The sequence below is a fragment of the Zeugodacus cucurbitae genome, chromosome 2 (genome assembly GCF_028554725.1).
Source record: "Zeugodacus cucurbitae isolate PBARC_wt_2022May chromosome 2, idZeuCucr1.2, whole genome shotgun sequence".
Lineage (NCBI taxonomy): Eukaryota > Metazoa > Arthropoda > Insecta > Diptera > Tephritidae > Zeugodacus > Zeugodacus cucurbitae.
Window position 1 is genome coordinate 75,588,557 of NC_071667.1, and position 23,760 is coordinate 75,612,316.

The 23,760-nt window shown below is 41.3% G+C and overlaps 1 protein-coding gene across 1 annotated transcript; it reads left to right on the top strand.

Annotated features, from left to right (window-relative positions):
- Positions 1-622: 622 nt before the first annotated feature.
- LOC105211381 (dynein beta chain, ciliary) lies at positions 623-22,140 on the top strand. The gene is made up of 24 exons (XM_011182777.3): positions 623-1,100; positions 1,658-1,831; positions 1,909-2,168; positions 2,703-3,042; positions 3,110-3,372; positions 3,434-4,004; positions 4,205-4,317; positions 4,375-4,666; positions 4,732-4,885; positions 4,968-5,419; positions 5,491-5,863; positions 5,949-6,223; positions 6,285-6,671; positions 6,738-6,902; positions 6,970-9,069; positions 9,127-9,459; positions 10,473-12,145; positions 12,197-12,416; positions 12,919-14,957; positions 15,025-15,163; positions 15,220-15,386; positions 15,499-18,261; positions 18,325-18,519; positions 21,750-22,140. The coding sequence occupies exons 1-24, from the start codon at positions 966-968 to the stop codon at positions 21,847-21,849; spliced, it is 13,683 nt and encodes a 4,560-aa protein (XP_011181079.1). The 5' UTR covers positions 623-965; the 3' UTR covers positions 21,850-22,140.
- Positions 22,141-23,760: the final 1,620 nt, after the last annotated feature.

Genomic DNA, 23,760 nt, shown 5'->3' on the forward strand with positions numbered 1-23,760 from the left:
ACCTCCAGCATTTTTTTAATCTTCACTAGATAACTATAGCCGATTATTGAAATAAGGCACTGAAACATATGAATTAAATTATATTTTGTGATCCGCATAATTTAGACTCTAAAAAAGTTTTTGAAATCAAGCAAGGTTCAAAACCTTCAAAACAAGCTACTACTGACTTTAAGAAACAGCGAGTAAAAGAATGCATGGAAAAATTAGCTAAAAATATTTTTTTTATAAATTTTGAATAATATTATTTATAAAATGATTGTGAATGAACAACTTTTTCGAAAAAAATGCAAGGTCATTGAACCTTGAAAAATGTAAATATTATTGCTTGATAAAAAGAGCTCAATCAGAATGTAGTTGACAGATTTTGGAAAAAGTAAATATTATTGTTTACCCAAAGAGGGCTCATTCACAATGGAACTGACAGATTTGAAAAAGTAAATATTATTGTTTACCCAAAGAGAGCTCATTCACGTTGGAACTGACAGTTTTCAAAAAAGTAAATATTATTGTTTGAAAAATGTAAATATTATTGTTTGAAAAAGGTAAATATTATTGTTTGAAAAAGGTAAATATTTTTATTTACACAAAAGGGCTTCAATCAAAATACGAGTCAACCGATTTGACAAAACTTGAAGGAATGCCAAAACGATTTTCAATTAAAATGTTCAAACTGAAAAAATTTTCAAGCCGAACGGACGCAAATTTGCTCCGTTAAAAAATCAAATACCTATAAGGACTAACACTAAAACATTAGCAAGGACTAAATAAATATAAAAAAGTTGTAAATAAATTAATATTAACCTAAAACTATTAAAAAAAAACAACTAAAGAAAACCTATTAAAAAACCAGCGTAACAGTCTTAGCGTTTTTTTTCGCGAAAAGCGCGCAGGAAGTGCCAACAAACCGCGCACACGTCTCATTAAAGTAAAAGCCAGCTAGGGTAGCATCATTCAACTTCAACGCCATGGCGGCACCCGATGAAAAGGAGAAGAAGGAGAAAGTCGACGACCGCTTCGAATATTTTAATAATTATGTCATGAAAACTTTACGTTTGAAAAATGAGCGCTGGGTAAAACTAATGGGAATGCCCGAGTCGAAAGTAAGTACATACGAAAATATTTATGTAAATTGATTTTTCTACTTATCAAATGTTGAATTTTAAAATAATTTTTGGTTTTCTTAAATTTTAAGAGCTACTTTGTATACTTTGATTTGTAGACTTAACAAATGTTGAATTTTGAAATTATTTTGGGGGTTTCTTAAATTTTAAGAGCTACTTTGTTTTGAATAAATAATTTTTGGGAAAGGTGATTGAATTGTAAACACATTTTAAAGCTATATGGGAATATAAGAGAACAAAAATATGGGAATAATATTTTTGAATCTGCAAAATGTTTGGATGTTTGATGAAACTGTTCTGGTTATGTTTATAGGACCGTTTCGATCTGCACTAGATGGTTTTAGGTTAGGATCATTGGATATACAAATAAATTAACCATATTCTGGTATATTCCTGTGGTGATAACTCAAGTACCTATAAGACCCTATCGGCTTTAGTTTAGAAACTCAAAACAATTACATTTTATATTGGAATATATGAATTTAATTTAAGTTTTACCTTCTTTCCTCCTAACCATAACTTCTTCCCCCAACCAGGAAATAATCCAAGTGTTCCTCAACAATAGCAGTCAACCGCGTTTGGTATTCTACCTGAATGTCGCTTCCATTTTGGTACCGGCATTTGACTTTCCCGCAAAACCACGTAGTAAAATCGTCTACTTCATGCGACGCGAAATACCATCCGACCTCTCATTGCAGGATATGGACAGCGTAAGTGGTTGCCATATCATTTTAGATTTTCCATTTAACATTTCAATTTACTTTCGCCAACAACAACGACAACGCAGAAACTAATGATTGGCGATATACTGCCAAATGTACTGGAAAATCTCTCGGTGCTCTGTGATGATGTCATTTTCCCTGTGGTCAATAATCCCGTCAATCAAGACGGCTGGACATCGGTGATAGTTAATGATATGAAAACCGAATCACAAGATTTACGGAACGGCATCGCACAAATGAAGGGTATCGTTATAAATCGTACAATTTTGCCGTTACCCATATGTATCGACGAAGTGATGGATTGCGCGCCACAAATTGCAAGCGGGTGAGTGTATTGAGATTTATTTAGCGTTGTATGGCTTCTATAAGGAAATTTAGAGGGGAAAATTGTCGGTCAAAATTTATGGAAGGTGATATTGTAGATTAAAGAGGATGTAGTGAAAGTTTTAAAAATTAAAAAATATCTACTAAGGTATTATTCCACAAGATTAGTGCTTCTAGGGAACTAGAAAAAATGGTAGGTTCCCAGTGGTACAATTTTTGAACCATAATTTTCTGGGTAAAATGTACAAATAAGCTTTTAATGGAACATACACTGTTATAGAATAGTCAGATCTTTCGTCAGATCTTACTGATAGGAAACGAGCTCAAGTTAATCATTTTAGAACACGATTTAAGGCCCCATCAATAAGGCTTCATTGACTTGTCCGCGAAAGTGGACTGCGTTTGTTATTCTTAATCACATGCACCTAGGTCTCGATCAGGATATAGATATGGGATATTTTCACCAAAAAATATGCGAACCTCCATTTTAACCCTCTAACTATTAATATACACACCTCTCTTTTCGCTAATCCAGCAATTTAAGCAACTTCAACAACCTACTCAAACATTCATTGGAATTCATGGTGGTGAAATGGCTCGACTCGGTGGAAGATTTGGTCTTGGTAAAGGCACGGGAACGCATCTATGCCAAGGAAACACATGCAAAGCCGGATCTGCTCTTCAGCTTCTGGGAGACACGCTTAGAGAACTTGGAGAATTTAGCCGATCAATTAGGTGATAAACGCATAAAAACTATAGGTTTTGTGTTGGAAAAAATCAGTTCGGTTTTCGAGTCCACGTATCGAAAGATCGTAGAGCTGGTGCTGCAATCGTTAGCCGAGGCACGTGATATAACCAAGTACTTAGCACCACTGGTAAGAGATTAAAATAGCTTGCACACTTAGAATTAAAATCTTAAATATTTAACACAATCTTCGACAGCGCAAAGTCATCGATACATTCGAAGTGAATCGGATGGATGAAAATCGGGCACAATTGCGCCCGGTACTACTAACTATAGGACTAGTTTGGGGTCACTCGAAATACTTTCACACTTTGGAGAATATGGTACTACTCTTCGAGCTGTGGCACAATTCGCTGATTGAGAATGTCATCCTAACAATAGAACCCGAGAGCTGTTTCGGTGATGTCGACGAGGCCTATAAACGCATCATAATGAATATTGATCACGTGGCATATTACAAGTAAGCGATCAGCTCACTCTGACTCCGTTTAGCAATAATTTTGACCCGCTTAAAAATACAGAAAAACATATGATCATTGCCGTTCGAGTTTGAAGAAATTCAAAATTGGCACACAATTCAACTCACAAGATTGGACTTGGCATCCGAAAACGATTTTCGATCGCTTAGATCGTTTCGTAGAACGCTTGTATGTGATGCGGAAAATTTTCGATACCGGACGTGACTTTCTTAAACTGGAAAAGGTTACAGTTGGCGGTTTGAAGGGTCGCCATATCTCGGCGGCCTTAACTAAAATCCTCGAGGAATTCAATAATAAGTATCGTGATTGGACAAATGGTATGACATACAATGTGCTGGATCCAGATGAGTCGATTACGCAATTTGAAAATGATGTCGCGAAATTTCATGACTTCGCCGACCAATTGGAGCGACGCATTGCATTCCAATTCGAATTGGCTTTGTTAGACTCACATGATCTGATGCTGTGCGGCAGTTTGTTGTTGCGACCGATCATCAAGGCGCAATTGGATCCACATATGCATATACTAGTGGATGATTTGGCCGAAGAGATACATGCGGTTAAAAAGGACTTCAATGTTTTCGAGGCCATTTATCGAAAATCGGGTGTGAAGGTGAGTCATAGTAGAGAATTTTAGAATTGTAGACTTGAAAGAATAATAATATTTGCGACGATTTTTTAATGTGTGCATTCTGCTAAATTATATGACTTAGCCTAAATGTAGGCAACGTTTTTTTAGAAATACTCATAGTTTCTATTTTTAATGTATAAATTTTGAGTACTCTTCTACTGCCTAATTCCCTCTTGAACTAGGCTCTACCCACTGATGATTGCTTCCCGAAAGTCTCTGGCGCTATTTCATGGTTACACAAATTGCGACATCGCATCACTTGGATCAAATCAGATTATGAACTCTACGAATATCCGTAATGCGCTCTATTTCATGTATTTACTGTTACTTAATTGCATATTTCCAAATCTAGTTTATTCGACAACGAATATGGCCAACAAACACTGGAGATCTACCATCAAATGCTGAGTGAAATCGACGCGCTGAAACAGGCGATACTAGAGGAATGGTATACAACGGTGCGTGACCAGATCGCCTTTGGCATGCAACAGACGCTATTGAAGAAGGACGAAAAAGGCGTTCTTTCGGTGAATTTTACACAGGAATTAATGGATGCTTTGAAGGATATCAAAGTGTTGCGTATCATGGAGTGCGAAGTACCGGATGAGTTGGTTGAGTTTTACGAACGGAGTGAAGAGTTCTGGGTAAATATATATTGTAATTTAATTTCAACATTTTAACTAAAGGTTCTACTCACATTTTTTCTTAGCAAGCGCGGCTCAAACTTATGCGTATAGCCGAATGGTATAATGACATTAATGCGCGTTCGCAGCCGAGCGAAATGAATTTGATACGCGCGGAGTTGACTGCAATTGAGCATTATATGGAGCCATTGATTAGCGATATTATTTGGATGTCATTCGGTAGGTAGAATTGGAATTTCGGATACTCAACTCACAAATTCTCGCGCTCACTCTATTCTCTCTCTCTCTCATCCCTCTGCAGATCAACGTTTCATAAACAAAGTCTTTGGTAAAATCAGTCATTTACAAAAGCGCATCGAGAAATGTCAAGCCAATTTGGATGCCATTAAACAGAGTATCAACGCTTGGGGAAAAGTACCATTATTCCAACGCAAAGAACTCAATCCAAAGGCACTGCTGGGCACCGAACCACGTGCGGATATTATAGCTAAGCGTATCAAACAAGCGAACGATACCAAAGAACTCATCGATCGATTAATGTACGAGAATGCAAAACTATTCTTTGACATACCACAACGCTATCAAATTGAGGAGAGCAGCGAGGCGTTCGACGAGGAGGAAGGCGATGAGCGTCCCACGCCAAATATAGCTGCTGTTGGTGCTACGGCAACTGCTGCTGAGAAAGCTGTGCCAGATGCAAAGAGATACACACTGATGAATGATGGCATAGAAGAGGCATCGTCGGAGGGAGAGGTTTGTAAATATATTTTATTATAAAATAATCGTACTTAATTAAGACTATCGTACCTTCTTTATTTCTGCAGATCATCACGCCACAACATCGTTATGATCTGTTGCAGACACTAACCGAGACAGAGCGTGAACAGTTTCGTGAATATGAGAAATATGTGGACACACAAATCGCTTCAGAGCTTTTGGATGCTGTCATTACGAGTATTACATACCTACGCATGGAAATCGATAATCGTTATGAAAATGATGCACCGATCTTTGAAATTCTCATGGAGTTGCAAGAACCACTGGTTGTTTACTTTTTAAATTTGGACCCCAATTCACCGTATGGTTTCACAGTGCATATCGACACTTTGATGGATGATATGTACAATATGATGAGCATGTTGCCACGTGTGGCACAGGATCCGCCAGAGGAAGGCGAAGAGCCCGAAAACTTTATGGGTAGGTCGCATTATAATATAAAAGATCTTATCTATAATACCGCGCTATGTTGAGATTAATCATGCATGTTAAACTTTACCCACAGATGAAATAAAGGATAAACCCGAACTCCAGAAGCAACGCAATGAAATCATGAGTAGAGTAAAATTCGCACTACAACAAATACGTTCGCATTCGAAGCTCTATATGGATTATTCATATTTGTGGCTCTCAGACAAGCAACAATATCTTGCCGATGTGAAGAAATATGGTCGACCCTTAACTGTGGCCGAACGTGAGGCTGAACTTGAAGGGGAAGGCGAGTCAGGTTTGAAACCGCTAAAAGATGAGTATCCACCGCTAAGTATTTACAAAGAACAGGTGAGAGTGGCTTATTTACATTCATATGACGATACTGGGAAGTAATCATTACAACTTGCAGTTGGATAAATTCATTGCTTTACAAAATGAGATCTCGCAATGGGAGTCCTATATTGACTTCAATGTCTGGTTGCGTTTGAATAAGAAAGGCTTTAAAAATGCAGTGCTTAATCAGGTCTCCAAGTGGATAAGTCTCTTTAAGCAAGATCTCATCGATAGAGTTATGAACTCGCTACAAGAACTGGAAGATTTCGTTGAAGAAGCAAATGAAGCACTGAAAATCGAACTCAATAAAGATGACTTTGAAGGTTTGCTCAAAATTCTTTCCGTGCTCAATACGATCAATGAGAAGCAATACACATACGATTATATGTTCGATCCATTGCGCGAAGTTGTGGATCTGCTGAAACAATATAATTATGACTTTAAGGATAGCGTCTTAGCACAGGTAAGTTAATCCGGCAGACTAAATCTGCTTCCACTCATCTTTCTATTATCTTTTTCTATCTTTCAGCTAAACGAGCTGCCCGATAAATGGATGAAAGTAAAGAAGAATGCCGCAGCTGTCAAGCAAACTATTGCGCCCATACAGTCCTACCAAGTCGATCTTATTGAGAAAAGGATTATATTATGCGACACGATGGCCAGTCAATACCGCAAGCGATTTCTACGCAAAAAGGTATGTACTTTAAATATAAATATTATTTTGTCAGAAACTTAAAAAAATTGTCTCTCTCCACCAACAGTTCTTCCACGTTCCCTGCAATAATCCATATGAACTTATCGATGAAGCTGACTTGGAGATAACCGCTTTGGAGGAGCGTCAAAAGTCACTCTCCGAATCTGCTGTACTATTCGAACTACAAGGTCCAGATCCCAGTAAGATTGAGCGCTGTCGTAAGGATTTGCAGCTACTAAAGGTGATGTGGGACTTTGCTATAACAATACAAACGACGATCGATGAATGGAAAAAGACACCTTGGAAGAAAATCGACATTGAGTCAATGGATCAAGAATGTAAGAAATTCGGCAAAGAGTTACGTGGTTTGGGCAAAGAAATGCGCTCTTGGGACCCTTACATACACACTGAGAATTCGCTAAAAAATCTTATGACTTCATTGCGCGCGGTTACCGAACTACAAAATCCAGCTATACGCGATCGTCACTGGGTTGAGTTGATGACAACAACTGGTGTTAAGTTCAGCATGGATGATTCGACAACACTGAAAGACTTGATCGATCTTAATCTACACGAATATGAGGAAGAAGTGAAGGGTATTGTAGACAAGTCGGTTAAAGAGCAGGCCATGGAGAAGATGCTTAAAGATTTGGCGAGTACGTGGGCCAACATGGAATTCCAGAATGAAATACACGAGCGCACTGGTTTGAAATTACTTAAAGCGTCGGAGGAAATGATTGAAACGCTGGAGGAGAACCAAGTGCAGCTACAAAATATGGCATCATCAAAGTACGTCGGCTACTTTCAGCAGGAAGTCGCTTCTTGGCAACAAAAGCTATCAAATGCGGATCAAATCATCGGTTCATGGTTTGAGGTGCAACGTAAATGGCAATATCTCGAGAGTATATTCATCGGTTCGGAAGATATTCGTTCACAGCTGCCAGAAGACTCCAAACGTTTCGATTACATTGATCGTGAGTTCAAACAACTACTGAATCAAATGAATGCCGATCGCAATGTGGTGCGTTCAACTAACCGGCCCAATAGCAAGCTCTACGACATACTCGAAGGGCTACTGAAACAGCTGACTATGTGCGAGAAAGCGCTCAATGACTATTTGGAGACCAAACGTTTGGCATATCCACGCTTTTACTTCGTGTCCTCTGCCGATTTACTGGACATACTCTCCAATGGTAATAATCCAAAAATGGTATGTCGACATTTGACGAAGCTCTACGACTCGATGGGACGATTGAATCTCATAGCGGGCACGAAACTTGCAGTCGGCATGATTGCGAAGGAACATGAAGAGTTCGTGCCTTTCTTAGATAATTGCGATTGCAGCGGCAAAGTCGAAGTGTGGCTCAATCGTGTTACGGATAGAATGCGTGACACGTTACGTGATCACTTTCGGCGCGCTGTCATCGCGTACGAAGAGAAAGCGCGTCACATTTGGATATTCGAATGGCCCGCACAACCCGCCTTGGTAACCACACAGATCTGGTGGACAACCGAAACGAATGACGCTTTCGCGAAGGTGCAGCAACGCTATGAGAATGCCATAAAAGACTACAACAAGAAACAAGTGGCACAGCTGAATAACTTGATTAACATACTGCTCACCGATCTCACGCCAGCTGATCGTCAAAAAATCATGACTGTCTGCACGATCGATGTGCACAGTCGTGATGTTGTGGCAAAAATTATTTCCGCCAAAGTAGAAGTGGCCACAGCCTTTCAATGGCAAAGCCAGTTGCGTCATCGCTGGGATTTGAAGTTCGACGATTGTTTTGCCAACATCTGTGATGCGCAATTTAAATATGATTACGAATATCTCGGCAATACGCCGCGTCTGGTGATCACACCACTCACCGATCGTTGTTACATAACCTTAACCCAATCACTGCATTTAGTGATGGGTGGCGCGCCGGCCGGACCAGCCGGTACAGGCAAAACTGAGACCACCAAGGATTTGGGACGTGCGCTTGGCATGATGGTATATGTTTTCAATTGCTCCGAGCAGATGGATTATAAATCTTGCGGTAATATACATAAAGGCCTAGCGCAGACCGGCGCTTGGGGTTGTTTCGACGAATTCAATCGCATTTCGGTTGAAGTGCTCTCCGTGGTGGCAGTGCAAGTCAAGTGTATACAGGATGCCATTAAGGTGAGACGGAGAGTTTAAAGCAACCAAGCAAGAGTTTAAGCTAACTATATTTTGCAGGCTAAGAAAGTGATGTTCAACTTCTTGGGCGAAATCATATCGCTTCGCCCCACCGTCGGCATGTTTATCACTATGAATCCCGGTTACGCTGGACGTGCCGAATTACCCGAGAATCTGAAAGCGCTCTATCGACCCTGCGCCATGGTCGTACCGGATTTTGCGCTCATCAGCGAAATCATGATGGTTGCGGAAGGCTTCCAGGAAGCACGTCCGTTAGCTCAAAAGTTCATTACACTCTACACGCTATGTAAGGAGCTGTTATCTAAGCAAGATCACTATGATTGGGGTTTGCGCGCTATAAAGTCAGTGTTGGTCGTAGCCGGCTCACTGCGTGTAAGTTTTCGTAAAGATGTATATTTAATTATTAACACACATTGGCACAACTGTAAAGTTGAAGTGATGTCCTTAATCGCCTTTCTCGCACGGTCACAGAGGCTCGCATCCGCTATGGCTTGACTTCCGCGGAGTCGTGCCAAAAGATTTACACACATTTTGAACTCGCAGTTTAAGTTTTCTGGCCTCGTAGTTGATGTTACGGAATTTCCCGTTGTCCCATTAACAGTACGCGTTCATTTAAGACCCGCCAGTTTGCGCCATTGCCGTCATCGTCATCATATCCTGTTTTAGTTTATTGAGTATACAATTGTTTTCGACACTTGCGAGTGTCCTTGATTATGTCAACACCTTCATTTTGCTTGGCACTTTACTGCCAACGTCACGTCCACGCCGTATGCATGCCACTCTGCTCGCAATGCCAACTAATACTATTAACAGTTACGAAAGTTTCCGTTGCACAATCTCGGATGCAGCGCACAAATATATATGTGCATGAATCCGAATATATGGCTCCAATGTCGAAGTGCAGCACATTTTAATTAAAAGTTTCGTGCGCACGGTAATGCGAAATCCACATTCGCTAAATTAGTCCATGGCGACATTAACGATGTTCGACTCGAAGCCACTGTCATTAAGAGATACCGCTAATTTAGTTTCGCAGATTATGTGCCGTAGGAAGAATGTGTGACATTGAACTTTCAACAGCGGAGAGCTTGATAAGTTGCTACTGATTGACCGGATTCCACACGAGTAATAACTCAATTACGCTGATGTAGTTTTTCGGTTTATTCTGTGTCTCATTAAGAGTTTGAGCTCACAGTTCTCTTTTATTTTTTTAAACTCTGCCACTTTTTGTTGGTAGAATTCTCATTTAAGTGATTATTTCATACCACATTAAACAACAAAACTCCAAAATGAAAATATTAAAAACATTTCCTTATAACGATACTTTCGGGGCTAACGGTACATCCAGAACCCTATAAATGATAAATATCCGCTCCAATTTTCAGCGCGATGATCGTTATCGCCCGGAAGATCAAGTGCTTATGCGTGCACTGCGTGACTTCAATATACCAAAAATCGTCACTGACGATGTGCCGGTCTTCATGGGACTAATTGGTGATCTATTCCCTAACTTGGATGTGCCGCGCAAACGTTCGTTAGAGTTCGAAGCTGTAATCAAGAGATCAGCTATTGATCTTAAGCTGCAGCCCGAAGATGGTTTCATTTTGAAAATTGTACAACTGGAAGAACTCTTTGCTGTCCGGCATTCGGTATTCATAATTGGTTTCGCCGGCACTGGTAAATCGGAGGTTTGGAAGACGCTAAATAAAACTTATCAAAATCAGAGACGTAAACCACATTACAATGATCTCAACCCGAAAGCTGTCACGAATGATGAACTTTTCGGTATTGTCAATCCGGCGACGCGTGAATGGAAGGATGGGCTCTTCTCCATCATAATGCGTGATCAGGCGAATTTAGGTGGCACTGGCCCGAAATGGATTGTACTGGATGGCGATATTGATCCCATGTGGATTGAGAGTCTCAATACGGTGATGGATGATAACAAAGTGTTGACACTGGCGAGTAATGAGCGCATTGCACTCACGAAAGAGATGCGTTTGCTCTTCGAAATTGCTAATCTGAAAACCGCAACGCCTGCTACAGTTTCGCGTGCTGGTATACTCTACATTAATCCGCAAGATTTGGGCTGGAGTCCATTCATACAATCGTGGTTGAATACACGTGGCAATCAATCCGAAGTCTCCACACTCAATGTGCTCTTCGACAAGTACGTGCCGCCGATGTTGGATGTGTTTAATAAACGCTTGAAGCGTATTACGCCCATCTCGAATATTGCCATGTTACAAATGACCTGCTTCCTGCTTGACTGCATGCTTACGCCGCAGAATGTGCCCAACGACTGTCCGAAGGATTGGTATGAAATTTACTTTGTATTCAGCATAATTTGGGGTTTTGGCTCGACGCTCTTCCAAGATCAAATCATCGACTGGCGCAATGAGTTTCATAAATGGTTCATCAATGAGTTTAAAGCAGTTAAATTTCCGCCAGGCAACAATGTATTTGCCTATTATGTGGATCATGAGTCGAAGAATTTCTTACCATGGACCAAGTTGGTGCCAACATTCGAGTTGGACCCGGATGTACCTCTACAGTCCAATCTCGTGCATACCTCGGAGACGACGCGTTTGCGTTACTTTATGGATGTGCTTGTCGCAGATAGTCATCCAGTAATGCTGATCGGTGCTGCGGGCTCTGGAAAAACTATAATAATGGGCTCGAAATTGAATTCGTTGCCAACGGAAAAGTATGCTGTGCAGAATGTGCCTTTCAATTTCTATACGACCTCGGAAATGTTGCAGCGCGTACTAGAGAAACCGTTAGAGAAGAAAGCTGGACGCAATTATGGACCGCAGGGTAATAAGAATATGTTATACTTTGTGGATGACATGAATATGCCGGAAGTAGATAAATACGGTACTGTGCAACCGCACACACTAATACGTCAATTTATGGACTACCACCACTGGTACGATCGCGCGAAGATGACATTACGTGACATACATAATTGTCAATTCGTCTCCTGCATGAATCCTTCGGCCGGTTCGTTCACCATCAATCCACGCTTGCAGCGCCACTTCTGCTCTTTTGCTGTCAAGTAAGTCTTGTATTCACATTTTTTACTCTTTATTAAATTTCCTTCATTTAGTGCTCCTGCTGCCGATGCACTCTTCCACATTCTTTACTCCATATTGTCGCAGCATTTGGCCACACCGCATCTCAAATTCGACAAAGCCGTAATAAGCTTAGGCGAGCCGCTCGTTCATACAGCCATTGCATTGCATCAAAAGGTGGCCAGCACATTCCTGCCCACGGCCATTAAGTTTCACTATAATTTCAATTTACGTGACATCGCCAACATATTCACTGTAAGTTCCCTTAAATATTGGGGCATAACGAAAACTCGGTAACGCATTTACTGGGAACACTAAGGAAGGGTCATTATATCACTCCTTACCCTTGGGACTTTGATCGGTTTAATCATCAATAAATTCTTTATATCGAGGCCTCAAAATATCAGAAGAGATCCCATCACTATCGAGTCTACTTAACTGGAAGGTTTTTAGTAGCTAAAACAACATCAGCTGTCTCCACGAAACAATTGCTCATTCCTACGCAATAACCTTATTCTTATTTTCAACCTCTCCACACTGTAATCTATAAACAAATAGGGTCGAATTAGTCGGAGGATCAGTTCTCGTAAAAAGTATAGCGACCACTCTTTGTTCTCCATGGTACTGGTCCCTACTGAACCTTTCACTTATAAATATACTCCTAGGATGAGCTGTATTTGCTTCATTACTACTGAACTCTCGTAATACCCTAATTTTACACTAAATTATTAAGATCTTCTATATTCTTCCTATACAGGGTGTACTCTATGCAAACTTCGAAACATGCCCCAATCCCAACATGCTATTGCGACTTTGGGTGCACGAATGTAATCGCGTGTATGGCGACAAGCTCGTTGATAACGCGGACATAGCCAACTTCCGCAAACTGGTCAATGACATGGTGCGCAAAGGTATTGAAACCTTCACCGAGGATGTGGTGTTTCAGCGACCACACATCTACTGTCACTTTGCCAAGGGACTCTCTGACATTAAATATATGCCCATACCAGACTGGGAGCGACTACATCGGCTATTAACGGAGGCGCAGGAACGCTACAATGACTTTGTGGGCGCATTGAATTTGGTGCTTTTCGAGGATGCCATGTCGCACGTTTGTCGCATCAGTCGTATACTGGAATCGTCACGTGGCTATGCGCTACTCATTGGCGTTGGTGGTTCGGGCAAACAGTCGTTGACACGTCTCGCATGCTTCATCTCATCCTTGGACGTTTTCCAAATACAGCTCACCAAAGATTACAGTAATAATGATTTGAAGGCGAACTTGTCAACGTTATACATGAAGGCTGGCGTTAAGTCAACACCTTGTTGTTTCCTAATGACCGACTCGGAGGTGGCTAGAGAGCAATTTTTGGTGCTGGTGAATGATATGCTCGCTTCCGGCGATATACACGAACTTTTCCCAGACGATGAGGTGGAAAACATAATCAGTGCCATGCGCAATGAGGTCAAACAATTGGGTATTGTGGATACACGCGAAAATTGCTGGAAATATTTCATTGACAAGGTGCGCAGTCTACTAAAGGTGGTGCTGTGTTTCTCACCGGTCGGCGCTACGTTACGTGTGCGCGCACGTAAATTTCCAGCGCTTGTGAACTGCACGACTATCGATTGGTTCCATGAATGGCCACAGGAGGCACTCGAATCGGTATCAGCGCGTTTCCTCAACGAAATTGATGTATTGCCGAAAAATTTGGCCAGTCCGGTGTCGAAGTTTATGGCTTATGTGCACAAGACTGTCAATGACATTTCGGCAGTTTACTTGGCCAACGATAAACGCTACAACTACACTACACCGAAATCTTTTCTCGAACTAATCAATTTATACGCGAAATTGCTGCAGGAGAAAGTGAAGGCCAACCAAGATCGGCGTGTGCGTTTAGAGAATGGTCTGATCAAGTTGGCGAGCTGTTCAAAGGAAGTCGATGCATTGCAGGATGTGCTCAAGGTACAAGAGGTCGAGTTAAAGGCGAAAAACGAAGAAGCCGATCATTTGATTAAAGTTGTGGGCGCCGAAAACGAAAAAGTGTCCAAGGAGCGTGCATTTGCCACAAAAGAGGAGAAGAATGTGCGTCAAATTGAGGAGGACGTAACGGCTAAAGCCAAGTTGTGCGAGGAAGATTTCCGCAAAGCACAGCCAGCACTTATAGCCGCACAGGAGGCGCTCAATACACTCAACAAAAACAATCTGACCGAATTGAAGTCTTTCGGTTCGCCGCCAGAGGCTGTCGTGAGCGTATGTGCCGCCGTATTGGTACTGTTCGCTTCTAAGGGTAAAATACCAAAAGATCGCAGCTGGAAGTCGTGTCGTCAAATAATGGGCAATGTCGATAAATTCCTTGGCGATTTGGTGAATTATGACAAGAAACATATACATCCGGATATTATTAAAGCCCTGCAACCCTACATTAACGATCCAGAGTTTATTCCGGAAAAAATCCAAGCCAAATCAGCAGCAGCGGCTGGCCTCTGCTCGTGGGTGATAAATATAAATCGTTTCTACGATGTCTACTTGATTGTAGAGCCGAAGGAGCGCGCACTAGTTGAAGCAGAGCAAGAACTGAAGGATGCGCGCGACAAGCTGCAAGCGCTAAACGATCGCCTACTCGAACTGGAGGAGCAGTTGAATGTGCTGCAGTTGGAATATGATGAGGCCTTGGCCAAGAAACAAAAGTGTCAAGATGAGGCGGACAAAACCGCTTTCACCATAGACTTGGCTAATCGTTTGATTGGTGGTTTGGCCTCGGAAAAAATACGCTGGACCGAGTCGGTGAAGAGGTGAATATTCTCCGTTAAGCAATTATTTGATATTAAAATAATAAATATTATCTCAATTACTTCAAAGCTTGAAGGAAGGTCAAATTACGCTACCGGGCGATATGCTGCTCATCTCGTGCTTCATTTCGTACGTCGGCTGCTTTACGCGCCCCTATCGCATTGAGCTGCAGCAGAAAATGTGGCGACCCGCTTTCAAAAATAGCATTGTGAGTGTAGTAAGCTTCTGAGGTCCCTTTAACTAAATTGATATTTTTCGTTCTAGCCCAAAATTCCAGCGACTGAGGACAGTGATCCTTTCGAAATGATTTGTGATGACGCACAAATCGCTGAGTGGAACAACCAAGGCTTGCCGAGCGATCGTATGTCAGCGGAAAATGCTTCGATTCTAGTGCACTCCGATCGCTACCCATTGATGATAGATCCACAACTGTATGTTTGAATTTGTTTTAAGAATATACCAGATAGAGATTATCAGTCTTTGAAGATTCTTTGCCATCGTTGTAACAGTATAAGAAAATCTAACCCTTGTATTTATTTGCAGACAAGGCATCAAGTGGGTGAAGCAAAAGTATCAACACAATTTAATGGTCGTACGACTTACAATGAAGAACTATCTAGACTTGGTGGAGAAAGCTGTTTCCAGTGGCAACGTTTTGCTGCTCGAGAATATTGGCGAAAATGTGGATGCTGTACTGAATCCATTGTTGGGACGCATGCTTATAAAGAAGGGCACATGCCTTAAAATGGGCGATCGCGAAATCGACTTTAATCCCAAATTCCGTCTTATCTTACACACCAAATTGGCCAATCCACACTACAAACCCGAAATGCAGGCGCAGACCACACTCATCAACTTCACGGTAACACGTGATGGACTCGAAGATCAGCTGCTAGCAGAAGTGGTAAAAGTTGAACGTCCCGATTTAGAGGTTATGCGCACACGACTGACGCAACAACAGAATCATTTCAAAATCACATTAAAGTTTCTGGAAGATGACTTATTGCAGCGCTTGTCATCGGCTGGTGAAAATGTGTTGGAAGATGTTACGCTCGTAATGAATTTGGAGAAGACCAAAAAGACCGCAGACGAAATCGAAGTAAAGGTAGCTGAGGCGAAAATTACTGCGGTGCAGATTGATACCGCACGTGAAGCTTATCGACCGGCTTCGGAGCGCGCTTCAATCATTTATTTCATACTCAATGATCTCTTCAAAATCAATCCGATTTACCAATTTTCGCTTAAAGCATTTACCGTTGTCTTCTCAAACGCCATGCAACGCGCAGTGCCGGCTGAAAAACTGAAAGATCGCGTAGAGAATCTCATCGACTCCATAACATACTGCAGTTTCTTGTATACCTCACGTGGTCTCTTCGAGGCCGATAAACTCATCTTTCTAACGCAAATGTGTTTGCAGATACTTATCAGCGCTGGTGAGGTGGAGCATGCAGAATTGGACTTTCTCTTGCGTTACCCTTACATGCCGAATCAGACATCGCAACTGTCCTTCCTCACCAATGTTGGTTGGGGTGGCATACGCGCACTAAGCAATCTGCCGGCGTTTAGAAATCTAGACAAAGACATTGAGGGTTCACACAAACGTTGGAAGAAGTTCGTCGACTCAGAGTGTCCGGAACGTGAAAAGTTTCCAGGTGAGTGGAAGACGAAATCGGCTATACAGCGCTTGTGCATTATGCGTTGCATACGCCCGGATCGTATGTCTTACGCCATGCAAGTATTCATTGAAGAGAAATTGGGCAGCAAGTATATAGATGCCAGATCGATGGAGTTCGCGAAGACCTTCGAAGAGACAAGCCCCGAAACACATGTATTCTTTGTGCTCTCACCCGGTGTTGATCCACTCAAGGATGTCGAAAAGTTGGGCAAAGTTATGGGCTACCATGGTGATTATGAAAACTTCCATAGTGTTTCGTTGGGTCAAGGCCAAGAGATTGTTGCCGAAAACTCAATAGACACAGCATCACGTAAGGGTCACTGGGTTATACTACAGAACATTCATTTGGTCGCACGTTGGCTGCCCACGTTGGAAAAGAAAATGGAGGCATCGCTTATAGATGTGGACCCGAATTATCGGCTTTTCTTAAGCGCTGAACCAGCAGCCGATCCTGCTTACCATATACTACCGCAAGGTATTCTAGAATCCGCCATTAAGATTACAAACGAACCGCCGACCGGCATGCAAGCGAATGTACACAAAGCGCTTGACAATTTCAATGAAGAAACACTCGAAATGTGCTCGAAAGAAACCGAATTCAAAGCGGTACTATTTGCGCTCTGCTATTTTCATGCGGTGGTAGCAGAGCGACGCAAATTCGGACCACAAGGCTGGAATCGTGTTTACCCCTTCAATGTGGGCGATTTAACTATTTCGGTTTATGTACTTTATAACTATCTTGAGGCGAATACGCGTGTACCATGGGAGGATCTACGTTATCTGTTTGGCGAAATCATGTATGGCGGTCACATAACCGACGACTGGGATCGACGTCTCTGTCGCACTTACTTGCAGGAGTTCATGCAGCCGGAATTAATCGACGGCGATCTGGAGTTCTGTCCAGGCTTTCCAGCACCTGGTATACTCAAATATCAGGGCTATCATGATTACATTGACGATGTCTTACCAACCGAAAGCCCCACACTATACGGTCTACATTTGAATTCGGAAATTGGTTTCCTAACCACAGTTTCAGAGCGACTATTTCGTATTGTTTTTGAGTTGCAACCACGTGTTGCTGGCGCTGAATCGGGTGGCGGTGAGGCGCAGTCACAAGAAGATGTCGTCAAAAGCATGATTGAAGATCTGCTCGATAAGATACCGTCACCTTTCAACATACCCGAACTTATGGCGCGTGTTGAGGATCGCAATCCATACATTATTGTCGCCTTTCAGGAATGTGAACGCATGAATATTTTAATGAATGAATTGAAGCGTTCACTGCATGAGCTCGAGTTGGGCTTGAAGGGTGAACTAACGATTTCGTCAATAATGGAGGGACTAATGCAATCTTTATTCATGGATCAAGTGCCCGAATCATGGACAAAACTCGCATATCCTAGTCTCTTAGGTCTGCAATCGTGGTTTGCTGATTTGCAGATGCGTTTACGTGAGCTAGAAGGTTGGGTAGCTGATTTTCGCATGCCATCGTCTATTTGGCTTGGTGGTTTCTTCAATCCGCAAAGCTTGCTCACCGCCATTATGCAACAGACGGCACGTAAAAACTCTTGGGCTTTGGATCGTATGTGTCTCAATTGTGATGTGACTAAGAAAACTAAAGAGGAAATTAAGTACGTTTGAAGCCTTCTGGTAGTTGCATTGTTTGGAGATTCTAATTAAATTAAAAATTACAGTGCACCGCCTAAGGAGGGCTCCTATGTTAACGGCTTATTTATGGAAGGCGCTCGCTGGGATATGAAATTGGGTACCATTGCTGATGCCTTCTTGAAGGAACTATTTCCCCCCATGCCTGTGATTTTCATTAAAGCAGTTTTACTCGACAAACAAGATACGAAAAACATCTATGAATGTCCGGTCTACAAGATACGGTGAGCTGAAACTTCTTTTTCTGATTAGTATGACTCTGTTATACCACTATGACGCGTTACATACAGTTTGCTAACTTTATAATACGCCGAAATGTAGGCAACGTAGCATATTTGAAAAGTGTAGGCTACATTTAGTTGCAATGATTATTAAAGCGGGGTTCATAGATTTCTTTTATTTAATATAAATTTATAATTTAGCCCACATAATGCTCTCTCTCACAAGCTCAGCTGAGAATGCGACATAGTTTGGGTACAAAGCGAACTGCTGATTAATTAGTACAGACGAGTAGATCTACTTGATTGCACAATTATGCATTGCTAATTGTTATTTTGGTGGAGATTCCCAAATATTTCCGGGTCATCCGGATGGATGAGCTTCCTAATTGTGTGTAACATATGCAGTTTGCGGTTGAATATCTTTTGCACAAATACTCGCCTGGAATGCATGCAAATGCCGCACTGTGGGTTATTCTCGTTTGAAATTTTTTGCATGTAATATGAAATATTTATACATAAAAGAGTCCACTCGCCAGAGATGATGAGTATCTGTTGTCGAAAATTTATATTTATTGTTCGAGTTGTAACGTAGAACGGTCGTAGGTTGAGACTTGTATTGAAAGGGGTGAGAATGACTAGTTAATCAGTAAGTACAGTAGGTTATTTAGTAGACATTTCCGACAGTCTTAGAACTACGTAAAATGTATTTAATAGACTTAAAGATATTAGTTTTTCATCATCTACCTCCAAGTTTCGAATCTATATTCGGAATTTTAATTTTTCAACAAATTTTCATTATCCACCCACCACAGTGCTTGATATAAAACATTCGAATGCACTGTCAGACACACCCACTCACTCACAGGAAACTAATATGCTTGCATGCCTTTCTAACCGCCATATGTCATCTCAAATGATCAAGCACACAGACACACTCTCCTCTTTGAGCACACATTCATATTCACTTTTTATGAAATACATATCTGTGTGCGTTTTTTGCCTCACTTTCACGCTTTTTCCGTGCATTCTTACTTTTGTGCCCATCGCAATCAGTCGCTCTCTCCCTCACACTCGCTTCCAATTCACTTGCCGCATTTGCCACTAATGCCTTGTGACTTTTCATTGCCTACGCTCATTGCTTTGGCACGTTTTTGCATTTCAATTTAGCGAAGTGCCAGCAGGCTTCCTTCTACACTTCGGTCGATCCCTTATCTCTCACCTAATTCTTATCTATGCGTTGGATGTGCTAGGCGCGCTGATACCGAATATGAAATGAAAGTACACTGACCACCGGCTGAAAGTATGCTGTTATTTAACGGTAATCAGTAGTGGTGTCCGACACAATGAGTTTACTGTTGGATGCTCACAGCAGGACTTCCATTTAATCGGTCAGAGATATATACGCTTATATGAGGAAGTATAAGGATATGCAGTGGCTGGGCAATAGAATACTTCAGTTGGAGCTCCAGAGTTGTCAGATACCCGAACTGAATGAGAGCTCCACTAGTAATAGTTACGGTTAGGTAGTCGGACCGGAGACTTTATTCTGCTACCACGGGAACCAGGAGCTCTTGTTCGCTCCAACAAGAAGAGAGAGTTGACCTAGTGTCCTTCCATTTGGAATTACATTCCAAAGAAATGTCGGGTCTAACGTAGGCTTGTGGATTTAGATGGGCCTCGAATTCTACCTTGATGGATAGCGTTCCATCCAGAAGAAGCTCTACTGGACATTGAACCATCCGCTGAAGAATTCTTCTAAATCTGTAATTTCTATTGGACTCTAATTTAGGGTTTGGAGTCTAAACCCATCAGAGTCCAAATGTTTTTAGAGTCGTTTAGCATTCTCACTGCCTCGTCAAAACCATTTCAATGATTTTTTACTGTACTCTCTTGTTTGACGAGGTACCTTCCTTTCCATATACTCGAACACACAAATATACAAATGTATGTACGTTAAGCCGTCTAAACGTTTTTACGTGTGTACGTGCCTTAAAGCGCCGCAGAGTCTATGCCATTGTTTACTTTACGCTTTTCCTACACAGCTGCCGTTTCCTCACTGCTTCCAGTTCTTGTTGTTGCTGTTGACGTTTGGTTTTATTTGATTTTTTGCTTTCGTTGTCTCGCTGTCGCCGACATTTGATGTTGGTGATTTGTGCGTCATGATGAAACTCATCATCGAATGTCGTCAACATGAACGCACCGCAACATTAGCAGAAGCAGCAACAAAAAACACGCCAACAACAACACCACAACCAACATCCAACATCAAGAAGAGCAATCACGCATAGTGTGTCCACTGAATGGCGAATCACCGACACAATGAAAATTCCACTTTTCCGCTGAAGCGTACATAATTGCATGCACCTCACCCCAACTCTCGTCCTCTTCTCCCATGTAGTGGCGTCGGCATGAACATCAGCAGCTGTCCAGCACTTTGCTCTGTGTCTCCGGAAATGGTTGACCAAATTTCATACACCAAATATATTTCATAATCGATTTGACAGCTTTTTTAACCACTTTACTTATTTGGGTTTTAATGTGATTTCATTTTATATTTCATTTCTCCGCGCACATACTACAAACATAGAGTCCTACTTAAGGATGTACATCCATAATATTCTTATGCATTAGAGTACTTTGCTGTGTCCTTGCGCGTATTAACTTACTATTGTCGGAACCATTTTGAGTATTATTTTGGTAAAGTAGAGGAAAAGGGACGTCCAAGGCTAAGCACGTACGGAAATTTCTTTAAACATATAGAGAAGATTGTTTTTCCGAAGCTCTGTTGCCTTTTGATACTATAATTCTTTGAAATAAAGGTTTCCTTAAACTCCTCGAATGGTCAATGGTTTTTATACAGTTCCAAGTTTTCCAAGTCAAATTAAGGATCCAGGGAAGTCAAGTTAAGAATCAACCGAATCCGAAACATGGAGAACCCATCCCAGAATGTATGGGATTTAAACGAGCTCAAGTTAGAGTTCAAACGAGGGCTGAGGGAGGTCAGTGTATGATCAAGTTAATTTGAAGTCAAGTTACTCCGCTTTAAATTTAGATACCGGTCCACTTATACTCTACATAAAAATCAAAAACATCGAGGAAAAATTGTAGAATTCTACAAAATCCCTAACCTCAAACAGCCATTCGCAATTCATTCATATCACAAAAAGCTTTTTTTTGCACTCACATTATCTTCACTGTCTTTATTTAATTTCATTTTATTCTTCATTTTTCAGCATGCGCGGCCCTACCTTCGTTTGGACTTTCAACTTGAAGACGAGAGAAAAGGCTGCCAAATGGACGTTGGCCGGTGTTTGCTTACTGCTGCAAACCTAAAATGTATTTACACAAACGGACAAAAGCCAGCACAAAAGGATAACAATTTTAATGGCATTGGAAGTGTCTGCACTTTAAACGAGATCAGCAAATGTGCCGCCAACTCACGTTGTTCTTTTGACTCAACCAAGACATTTATATTTGTATTTCATATTCCTTTTATTATTAGAAAAACATTATGGAGAGCGCCATATTTGGGGCTTCAATTGTGACTTTTTGAATTTACACACACCCTTTATATTTGTGACATGTTTTTACAAAATTTTCAGTTTATTAAATTTTTGTATTGGATCCGAGTTTTTTTTTATTGTGGTTAAATGCGGAGTCGTGGATTATTTTAATTTTGCATATTTTGATATAATCTTAGGATTACAGATCCATACATCAAAGGTGAGAAATATAAGATCCATAACCGATTTAATGAAATTACATTATCCCTAGTGTTCTCGACTTTGGAAAATACTATTTTCCAGAATATGAGCGAATTTCGTGTTTATGAGTTGCCTACTTTTACCTCAATTAGGGATTTCTAACGACAGACTCTCGCCAACAAAAAGATACTGCATAATTTAAAAAGACCTTTCCTCAGTTCTAAAGATCTCAAAATTTCCTGATATCACAGACGGAATCAGTTAAATGTTTTCATTCCTGAGAGATCTCTATCCGATATCTGGAATAATTCATATCTATCTCAGAACTTCGTTAAGTATTTTTATAAAATATGGATTAATTTGGATGGCGTCCGTAGAACAGAGAATCGAGTGAATATGAGAAAGAGAGACCCGAGAGCTACGCTCTGTAAAAAGGGAAAACTCTCATTCAAGATTCAACGGATTTCAACTCAAAACTGACTCAAAACTGACTCTTGGACTCTTCTAGGCGTCATTTTAATCGGAATCTTTCAAAGTAAAGGGTCCTCTATAGACAGCATAACTTAGATCAGCATTTTTATTGTGTTCTTTGACCGCTATTGTTAGCTCTAGACAGAATTGCAAACTTATTCGTCGTTGGTCAACCATCAATGTAATTGACGCTGCCACACCGCCATCAATATTAATTTTAAACTTTTAAATTTTTGTTGTTAAACTTTTACAGTATATATATATATGTATATTATATGTATGAATATACTTCATTTCTCACCATTATTCACCTTGTCACACACATACGCCAATGACCTAGAGTTGCCAATGCGACAGAAAGATTTTGACAAGAGCTGCATCGTCAAGGCGTCACCTGCCACTGACAGCTCTGTACATACATGTAAGTACAGTGGTGGCAGTACGTGGCAATAGTACTGAACGTCCAGTTAACATTGCCCAACCGCAAATTACAACATTTGTGGTGAGCGCCCGCTGCTGCGCGACCTACAGCGAATTACAGTTAGTTATCGGTGTGGAGGCGGAAAAATGCGAAAAAAGGGGAAAAAGAGTAACGAACAAATTTGTAAAGCAAAAATCGTATGAGCCATGAGTCCATATCTCAGTGAGTATAAAACTGCGGCAAGCGCTGAGGCTGCTGCCGTTGGCGGCTTGACTTGGATGCTATATATGCGGTAAATGGCATTTCCACAGAAAGCGCACACACTAGCCCCCCGTCGGCGACACAGCCGCTTACGTCTACTCAAGTGTATAATTTATATGCATGCAACACATTTATAACCGACGCGGCATTGCATTTGTGGCGGCGCTGCACCGCGCTCCACACGCGCACTGCACAGTCGAGTCGAGTTCATTTGGCACAAAGCTGGCGCTGGCATTTATTGTTGCTGTTTGCCATTGAAGTTTATGTGGCGCTTATGGGTACAGTGCACGCGCCAATGTATATATATATATGTGTGTGTATGCGAGCCTTTGCATTTATGTTTGCTCCACAACTAGGTTGTCTGCTTGTTTGTGCACTTTGAACTTA